Source organism: Papaver somniferum, chromosome 3, assembly GCF_003573695.1.
Source record: "Papaver somniferum cultivar HN1 chromosome 3, ASM357369v1, whole genome shotgun sequence".
In the NCBI taxonomy this organism is placed as follows: Eukaryota; Viridiplantae; Streptophyta; class Magnoliopsida; order Ranunculales; family Papaveraceae; genus Papaver; species Papaver somniferum.
The window spans coordinates 1,205,554-1,215,984 of record NC_039360.1 but is presented as its reverse complement, the minus strand read 5'-3'; the positions used below and the strand labels follow the sequence as shown (position 1 = coordinate 1,215,984).

General features: G+C 35.3%; 1 protein-coding gene across 2 annotated transcripts; it reads left to right on the top strand.

Annotated features, from left to right (window-relative positions):
• Positions 1 to 3,075: 3,075 nt before the first annotated feature.
• On the top strand, positions 3,076 to 5,947 carry LOC113360841. 2 transcript variants are annotated; one of them, XM_026604288.1, is made up of 5 exons: positions 3,076 to 3,170; positions 3,834 to 3,962; positions 4,421 to 4,449; positions 4,611 to 4,743; positions 5,280 to 5,947. In XM_026604288.1, the coding sequence occupies exons 3-5, from the start codon at positions 4,436 to 4,438 to the stop codon at positions 5,661 to 5,663; spliced, it is 531 nt and encodes a 176-aa protein (XP_026460073.1). In that variant the 5' UTR covers positions 3,076 to 3,170; positions 3,834 to 3,962; positions 4,421 to 4,435; the 3' UTR covers positions 5,664 to 5,947. The 2 variants fall into 2 exon arrangements, with proteins under 2 accessions (XP_026460073.1, XP_026460072.1); XM_026604287.1 differs by lacking the exon at positions 4,421 to 4,449.
• Positions 5,948 to 10,431: the final 4,484 nt, after the last annotated feature.

Sequence of the window (10,431 nt, the reverse complement as noted above, 5' to 3'; positions counted from 1 at the left end):
CGAGTACAAACAACAATATCAAATTTAAGTTTTTTTCGAAAAAAATCGGAGGCGATTGTTCTTTTAAGATAAATTTTCAAAAATTTGGTACATAAGCATTATGCAGCCACCAAAAATGATGCATAACACATTATGCAGACACAACAAAAGATGCATAAAACATTATGCAACCAGATTTTAGTTTATGCATCTATTAATTTATGCATAACATGTTATGCATACATTTCCTTGGATGCATAAAAGATTATACATCAATTTTTTTAATTCAGTGCTTACAAAAATATGGTTGCATAATGCTTCATGCATCCATTTTTTCGACTGCATAACATGTTATGATGATATTATTGTAGCTGTATGACAAGTAATGCAGCCTTTTTTTTGTTGGTTTCAATACTAACAAAAAAGTAGCTGCATAACGTGTTATGCAACCATTCTCTGGACTGCATAACAAGTTATGCAAAAAAAAGGCAACATAACTTGTCATGCACCTACAATAATAGCTGCATAACGTGTTATGCAATCATTTTCGGGACTGCATAACAAGTTATGCAGCAAATTTTGTAGATGCATAACAAGTTATGCATCTTTCATAGATGCCTAACAAATTAAACCAATATGACCAAAACCAACACCAACTGTACAACCTACCAACACCAGAACCTCAACCAATAATAAAGAATCAACACTACGCACAGCAATAGGTTCATGCCGAGCTCCCAAAAGCAATAATACTGCTTGCACCTATTAATCACCAGCAAATCCATTCGAATCACGCCTTCTTGACATCACCTCAACCATTTTGCAGCTCACTCTATCACAGCCATAACATCACCACAACTTCCATTCTTGGTCCCATTTGACTGCATTACCAACACAGACACCTTCAAGCCTTAGGTTAACACCACCAGGAGCACGAAAAACAACTCCTTCCCTGTAGGTTTCATACATTTCAATCCTAGCATACATCTAATTGACAGCACTTCATTTCAGCTCAAACCTTCAATTCGTTGATGTGGCTTCCAATTTCGGCTGCACTTCTGCCACAACAATATTTTCGATTCAATACCATTCTTTCCATCTCTTAGCCATTGACAGTTGACACACAGCCAACAACATTTCAGCACCTCCTTTTGTTCCCTCTATTGAACTAAACTCAGCTGTAATCTCATGACTTACGAATTCGAAAATTGTTGTAAGGAAACAAAACAAAAAACCTGTTTACGAACTGCAGTTAGTATCTCTGCATCAAACAAACTAATCTCACTCTGAATCTATTGAATAAGTGACACATAATTTAGTTCAGCAATAGGTTTTTCAATATAAGAAAATCAACTTCGTTGTAGTTAATCTAGCCCCCACATCCACCTAAGTAACGTACTACACTGACTGTCCATGAGATAGAACGTCAGTATAAGAATGGGGTACACTATCAAATGGTTGAATATAAGCATGGAGTCATAACAAAGAATCCTAACAAATATAAACAATATGATAGGCACACAAGTGCAATTCGTGTGAAATGTGAACATTAGTACATGACATTGCAGGCCCTAAATTGCCAACATAATATTGCATACTTCCAGATGCTGAGTAATGTAAACTTTTAGGATGCGCCAAAACCACCAACTTAGGAAAAGGAAAGATTTTGAAAGTATACACACAGGTGAAAGGAAATCCCTAAAAGATATTAGTAAGACTATCAATCAAAACCACCAACTCAAATAATCTAGCTAGCAACATATTGACTCCTAACGAGCAAAAGCAAAATAGAAGCAACACTTTTTCTGTGAAACTAAAGCAAGGGAAAGAGAAAAGGATATCTATAGTAGTCCCAATCAAGAGGACGAACTGCAATCTTGCTGAACTTGACTGCACTTGCATTTATACCAGCAAATATATATCCGTTGCTCTTGTATATCAGCTTTTAGATCTCAATTCTTAAACTAATTTAAGCAAAACATGTCCAAGCACATGCAAATCTTAGTTCATAACCAAAAACTAAACTCCGAATTGAATTGAAAGAAATTATAATCAATAATAACCTGTAGGGAACATCTGGTCGATGTACTCCAGAGCACCTGACTTATCCATGGATTTTCGTAAAACCTAGAATCAGATTCTTACTTGATTTCAGGTAAAATCAAAAATTAATTCATTTGGGAAATCAAAACTCATTTTCAATGCAAATCTTTGGTAATCGTTTCTCCAGAAGGGATTTGAAACGATGATATGATTCTAAGAGTAGTAATATCTTCCTTCCCCGAGTCTTCTCGCTGAAATCAACGGAAGCAGACAGCTCCATCATCGAATCAAAGAAAACCAATTAAGCCAGCACTCATTTCAGAAATCTGAGAGCATCAATAATCTCCAAATGGAGTACAAGAACCTGGGAGTACAAATTTAACATAAACCCATGTGAACAAGCTCATCAATCAAGTCTTCTTTCTCTCAAGAACAACTCCCGTTGAGATACATAACACCATTAATCACTTCCTTCTCTTCACTGTTGTAAATCAAATCCGATATACACCCACCAGTCCTTCACTTGAGTTCTAGTTCACTTCCAACCCTTTCTTAGTCCTTCAAAACCAACCACCGGTTTAATTCATTGCAATCCCGCGCCACGGATAATGCAAGACGCCACCAGTTGAACCATTCTTTGATTTGATGAGACTCTCCCCTGCTTCGATAAGAACCATATCAGCTAGTTCTCGATCATAATTTCCAGATCTAAAATGAGTTTTATCAAATTGAATAAAACAAACAAAAAAAAAAAGATTGAATTGAATTTTAGGTTATGTCTTCTAAGGTTTTGATTTTGATTGAATTAGATAGGAAAGTATCAAAAGAAAGTTGTTAATGGTGTTCTCATCTTCATATTTTTCTTGTTTATAAAAGAGATACGAAACGAAAAAAAGGAGAAAACATCGAACATTAAAATACGGGCTTGTGCATAATTTTATCACCGAAAATGGGTGCGATCGTTAGTTTTTTTGGTAGTGGGTTTCACAATGCAAGGAAAACAAAAAATGGGTCTGGTAGTAGTTTCACAAACTTACTATCGAAATTCATTTCGTTTCGCTTGGTTACTCTCTGACTCTGTCGCTATCTCTCGATATTTGAAGGAATTGAAGGGACAATCAGCTCATGCTTTCGAAATCATGATTCAGGTATGATTAATTCAGATAATACTAATTCGTTAATTCGCGAGGATTAATTCATTATTGTTGAAGATTTTTGATTTATCTTCTAATTTTCTCTTCTCTTTTTGAAATTTGTTCAATCTAAACATATTAATTCGATGTCTGTGTAAATTTGTGGTTCGGTTTCCATTCCTGTTTTGGAATTTATGTGATTTGTTGTTGTGTAGTTTGTTTTTTGACAATCTAGGGTTTAATTTGGATTAGGGGTTTTGACGGATTTATGTTTGTATGATATGATTTCGTATGTGTTAGGTTTAATTTCCTAATTTTGATTGTTTTTGTTACTGGGAAACCCTAAAGAGGTGAATTAGTGCTTGATACATGGTATATTTTGCTTTTATCTCTGTTTCTGTGAGAAAGCGAGGTGGAAATCATTTATTTTTTTTGTTTTGAAACAAGGTGGAAATCAATTGGAACTCACTCTAATGTAGTATTTGGAGTACCTATTAGTACATGTCCCTTGAGGTGCATGTATATTGGATTAGGTGATTAGAAATTGTTCCTTTGTGGTACCTAATGGTGATTTGGCACATGGAAATACACCTGTTGATGATGAATTTACAGCTTATGAATATGTGATACTCTTTAATATAATTTACTATTTAATCAACGCTGCGCTTTCTATCTCAGGTTACTTGTGCTTTAGCTGATAAACCAAAGGAGGTCCCCTTTGTGTACATAGATAGAGGAGATGATGATAATCAGTTGGAAGCCGTGGAGTACGTCGAAGAATTGTACAAATATTAGAAGCTCGCAGAGGTAGTTCCTTTAGTTTTTGTCTTATTTCTCAGTCTAACTTTATAAATCATACTTTTTCTTTTGGTTATTCCCATTTCTATATTACAAAATGATTTCCTAATTAGCATCAAGCACTTCTGTAGTGAGTTTATCACTGGAAGTCTTTCATAATAAAGTTTATCACTGAAAATTAGAATCAACAAACTTCTTTGCTTACGAAGTTTGTTGATTCAAATTTTGAGATAACAAGTTTCTGACCATTGATGATACACTAGCTTTCCTCAGTTCTTATTATTAACGTTCAAAGGTAGTTAGTGGTTGACAGTTTTTGCTTGATTTTACTTGTCGAGTTGTAGTTCTCTGGGGAATATCCTAGAGGAGTCTGCTCCTTGCAATGGTGAATACTGTTCTTCCCTTCTTTATTGAAGATTTTGTATGACTTGTTAACTTACCCTTTCCTTTTCATCATTCTGATTCAGTTGAATCAGAAGCATATGAAGCTCACACGGTATGTTTTCGCCTATAAATTTTTAGAAAGATTTGTTTTCTACTGTGATCTCGCTTGATCAGAATTTGGTTATTCAAAACATCCACCTTTTGACACTGGAGTGGTTACTTTGCAATTGTGATGTGGTGCTTAAACTCTGATAAAAGGATGTTTTGTATCAGAAGTGGAACAGATCATTTCTGTCAATGGATGATAAAGAGGCTAAGGAGTGGGTTACACATGTCAAGCTTGGTCTTCTCATTATCTTTGTTTCTATGCCTGAGGAGGGAACAACCTGAAGATAATACTTTTCAGGTACTAATTTTCTCTGAAAAAATAAGTCTCTATTCACTCTCATTGTCATTAGCTCATACAATAATTGTAAAGGCACGCACATCGTATATGTCAAACTGTCTAATTTCTAGGTTGACCTAATTGTCACTTGGTGTTTTTTATCAGATGGTTCATGCAAGTTGATTGCCAGTGTCCAGTTCTATTCATCTGTTAATATGGATAGCTGATTATCAATTTACATGTGTGTATTAGATTTTACACCCTGGTCATTATGTATATTATTTTACTCAATCATGACCAATTCCAGTTCAGCTTTTCCTTCATGGTACTTTGCATGCTTTGCTCATGTGAATTATTTTCCTTGATTTTATGAAATGTTCAATTTCTGCTCTGAGGTCAACATCTGAGTCGGGAAAAAAAAATTGAAATAACAAAACTCATGGTTGATTGGATCCCAATGTGAGGACTGAGGAGACAAGATAACAATAGAAATAATATGAATTTAACTTTTGTGCTTTAAAGAAAATGGTTCTTACATTTTAACCTCAATGTTTCAGGACACTGATTCCAGAGAGCGTCAAGCAAATAGAATAAGCACAGAGAGCCTAGACACTTATCATTTGCCATCCTCTTTCTCTTTTAAATACTCGTCAAATGCCTTTGTCCACTTGTCAGCGTTCTTTGAGGCCCAAGCCAACCGTTTCTGGAGTTTCTTCTGCTTCTTATTCACCTCAGTAAGTGTTAGCCGCCGCAGTCTCGGAGTAAAGACCGCCTTTGATCTCAACTCTCGCAGGCTCTCTTCAGCTGCAGCCTTCAACTCTTCTTTCTGGTGCTTGACTGATAGTTTTTCCTCCTCGGAAGTGGCACGATCTTGTGCCGACATCAATCTTGACCACATGGCTTGTAATTCCAGGTCCTTGGGTTCCGACGGATCAATATGAACCTTATGATAAGAAGAAACCATATTGTTAGCGGGTACAGAGGGATCACTTGCTCGCAATGGAGATGGAGAAGCCATTTAAAAACCCTAATGTGGTATAATATAAGACGGATCAAAGATCTAGAAAGGAATGAAAACTTGAGCGAAGAGATTCACAAAAAAACTAATTGGATGTAGAATTCTATAATACGTTATATAGGCCTCAATAATATTAATACCAAAAACAGGAAATCAAACTAAATTAGGAAATACATGAACATCCAGATGAATTCCTAAATTTTTTAATTGTGTTTCCTAATATTGTTTAATTTTCTTTTCTTCGTGAATTTTTCAACTTAAGATTGTGTTTCCTAAATTAAGATTACCGTATTTTTTTCTCTTTTAAAATATGAGAACCGAAACAGATTTGAATCAATCTCGGCCGTGCATTTATGTCAATTTAATCCTATATATCCATTAAAAGTACAAAAATCTCGAAACATAATTATCAGATCTTATCTTCTTCTTTTTTTCTCTCTCTTCTTTCTCGGTTTCTCCTCCCCCAATTCTTCACGAACCAAATGGCTTCTTCATCTCGAGCAAGCAGGGACGGGCCTAGCAAGGGGCTAACCCGAGCTATAGCCCGTCCCTATATTTAACTTGAATTTGTTTTGTAGAAGTAATTTTTATATAATTAGTAGTTAACCCTCCCATATTAGTAATTAGACCACAATTCTTGTAGTTGTAGCACAATCAATTTTTAGCCCAAAAATCTTGTTTAAAACATAAAATTTCTTTATAGCATCCATATATTTTCTCATTTTTCTCTATAAATTATAAATTTCTTTTTCGTAATTAAAATCGATGGATTTTAATTTTATATTTGTCCATATATCTAATATTTTATAGACAAATTTCAGTAAACCCACTGTTTATTTAACTTGTTGAAAAAAATTTGTCGCGGCCTTCGACCGCATTGACAACTACTGATATTTTAGCCCTACCCCATGAAGATTTCTGGGTCCGTCCCTGCGAGCAAGTGATCACTCTGCTAGCAGGGTTTCTTCTTACTATAAGGGGTTAGTAAATTGGGAATTTCAAGAATTTTATTGACTTCTTATTTGAGTGATTTCCTCGAAGATTTCCTTAAATCTGACTTCAAGTATCAATAATAGATTGAGGTCTCTCATCTCCCATCTCTTGTGGGTTTTTGCAAGGTTTTCTCTTTTTTCACTTATTTGTGTGAGCTTAGTTGAAGCTTATTTGATATTTGATCCTCAGTAATACATAACATAAAAATCTCTGAAAATATGACCTATTTCTTCAAGCCTTCTATGTTATCTTTTCTCACTCGATGTTGCAAGTGCGATGACATGTGTTGGAGTCTTCTGATCCTTGCTTCTTTTGCCACTGACAATGGCGGAACTAAAGGGGGGCTAACCCTGGATGTAGCCCCCCTTTTTTCTTATAAAACCTTAACAAGATAGTAATTTACCCCTTGGCCAAAGAATAAAAATGAGTTAGTCCACCAAGTTCCAAAGATTTAGTCCACCAAATCTCCAGTATCCACCTTCCAAAAATCAATCCGGGTTTTATTTGTCCACCAAACCCCAAATAACTTGATATTTGTACTCTTTTTATGCATTTTGTGACCATGAAAAGAATGTAATGAGTGAATATGTTATTTCCTTTGCACTCCAAGCTCTTTCGTCTACAATTAATCAATAGTTCGTGATGTTATTTTTCGTTTTCTTTGTTATTTCTTTCCATTCTTGTTGTTAGTGTCCATTTGGTACTGGGAAGAGCCCATAGTTTCTCACAATCTATGCTACCCTCACCAAAAAAAAATTGCTGAGTTTTTTCCATGTAACGTTTTTTTTAACCCCCTATTTAAAATCTTGGCTCCGCCACTGGCCACTGAGTCCGCTGTAGTTTTCTGATCTTTGCTTATAAATTTTACCTTAGCTTGTGGAAGTAGAATCTTTTATAGTGTTCTCCGCTGCCCATGAAACATTTGGTTCTATTTTGTTTATAGAATCCGTTAGCAGTTTAGAATCTGTAACAATAAAAACACCGAAAAGAATATTATCCTCTAGCCATTTTAAATCCTTTAAAAGAGCTTTTGCTTCTGCGTGCAAAATTCTCTATTGACTAGCACGAAACTTGGAGTATCTTTAGAATTCTTATTAGATCATGTTTTGAATAAAGTGAGGAAAACATCCTCCGGCAAGTTTCACATCTTGTATGATTTTTATCTGGGTAGCCGGAAACGGTCTATAAAATCAACCACAAATATCTTTGTTTAAACTCATTTTGGGAGTTACTTAATTGTATGTGTAATTTATACAAAGTATATTGAACAGGGTAAAAAGAGGCAGAGGAAAATTGAGAAACGGTTGGCGTGGGCCTCAAACAACGCTGAGAAATGGATAAAGGGATTCGAAGAGAATATGGCAGAGAAAGAGAGTAAGTGTCTACGATATGCCGAGCCTTTGTATTATAGTTTTCCCCATATGTAGTATTTGTAACAGTTTTCTTAGAAATCCGACATGTCGGATACCGGATATCGGACAAATATTGACAGGCCTACTCTCTGTCGCTATCTCTCGATATTTGAAGGAATTGAAGGATAAATCAGCTCATGCTTTCGAATTCATGATTCAGGTATGATTAATTCAGATAATACAAATTCGTTAATTCGCGAGGATTAATTCATTATTGTTGAAGATTTTTGTTTTCTCTTCTCTTTTTTAAATTTGTTAAATCTAAACATATTAATTCGATGTTTGTGTAAATTGGTGGTTCGGTTTCCATTCCTGTTTTGTAATTTATGTGATTTGTTGTGTAATTTCTTTTTTGACAATCTAGGGTTTAATTTAGATTAGGGGTTTTGACGGATTTATATTTGTATAATATGATTTCTAATGTGTTAGGTTTAATTTCCTAATTTTGATTGTTTTTGTTACTGGGAAACCCTAAAGAGGTAGGGTGCACATGGTCCGGTACGGCCCGGTTCTTCTATGGAACCGGTCCCTGTACTTAGTGTTGACCGGTACTGAAATTTGAGGACAGGTACCTGTACTTGTACCTGGTGTTGTACAGGTACTCCGGTACCGGTCAGGTACAAGTCTGATACCGGGTTTTTTACCTGAAAAAATTACAAGCTCCTAAAACACAACAATTCCAATTTTCCATAAGTTTAATGTTTAACATCACAAAATAAGTTCATTCTGTTACATATTTAAGTTCAACATTTCCATAAGTTCATAATACTACTGATTAGATTACTCAAGTACTTCAAGTAAACTGCATTTCTTTGTTCAGCTGAACCAAAGCACCGTTTCCTCACCAACTCATCCATCCAATCATCAAAGCACCATTGTTTTTCTCAGACAAACAAACAACATCACCATTTCTTCACTGCATTGCTTCATTTAACAACAACCAACATTCCATTTCCTAAACCTGCAACCACCAACTCCTTATGTACCTTCATGCCTGCAAAAAGCACATATACCATTCATTTTTATTCCCACAGTTCACACTCAATACCCCCACATCATCAACTGCAAAAATGCATCATTTCTTATGCATCATTTCTTAAGAGATTGCAATCAGTACTACTTTCATATGCATACAAAGAAGGTTGTTTCTACTCCTATGTATAGTTATTGTGTCCTGTCTCGAACAAAGTTTTCAAGAATAAACTTAATAAAGTTGTTACTTAAGAAAAATAAAATAGAAAAACAATGTTAGACTGAGATAATGCAAATAAAGAAATGATGATCAGGGCAAGACAAAGATTGCATCACTCAAGGCAGTACGAACCAAACTGGGTATTCTACCATGTGATGTGCTTTATTTGAAACTAACAAGATTTTACATGACTGGATTTTAACATAAGAAATAAGAATTACTCTTTAGCTTAGAGCCACTAATGTATATGACATTATCATTTATCATTTCCATAGTAAGAAACATATTTTGTTAATGTTGATAGCTTCACTAACAAACATCTTTTGTATATGACATGATTGTGAATTGGTGATTGCCTGATTGATTGGTGAGCGTAGCCGTAGTTACTCAGAGATGAAGAGGCTGCTCTTCATAGCTTCAGAGAGAAAACAAACGAAGAAGAAAGAAAAATGAGAGTGAAAGAGGTACTCAGAGTTAGAGATAGATATTAGGGTTATCAAAATTGGACGGATAGGATTAAAAATAGTAAAGATCTTAACGGCATAAATTAATCGATACAGGTCGGTATTTCCCCAGAACCGGTGCTTGTACCGGTCTAAGCGATTCTTAATCTCCGGTACCGGTTCAGTTCCGGTATTCCCGATTCCAGACCGGTACAGATCCTCTTGACCGGTTCCTGTGCAGCCTTATAATGGGGTGAACTAGTGCTTGATTCATTGTATATTTTGCTTTTATCTCTGTTTCTGTGAGAAAACCAGGTGGAAATCTTTTTTTTTTGTTTTTTTTTGTTTTGAAACAAGGTGGAAATCAATTGGAACTCACTCTAATGTAGTATTTGGAGTACCTATTAGTACATGTCCCTTGAGGTGCATGTATATTGGATTAGGTGATTAGAAATTGTTCCTTTGTGGTACCTAATGGTGATTTGGCACATGGAAATACACCTGTTGATGATGAATTTACAGCTTCTGAATATGTGATACTCTTTAATATAATTTACTATTTAATCAACGCTGCGCTTTCTATCTCAGGTTGCTTGTGCTTTAGCTGATAAACCAAAGGAGGTCCCCTTTGTGTACATAGATAGAGGAGAT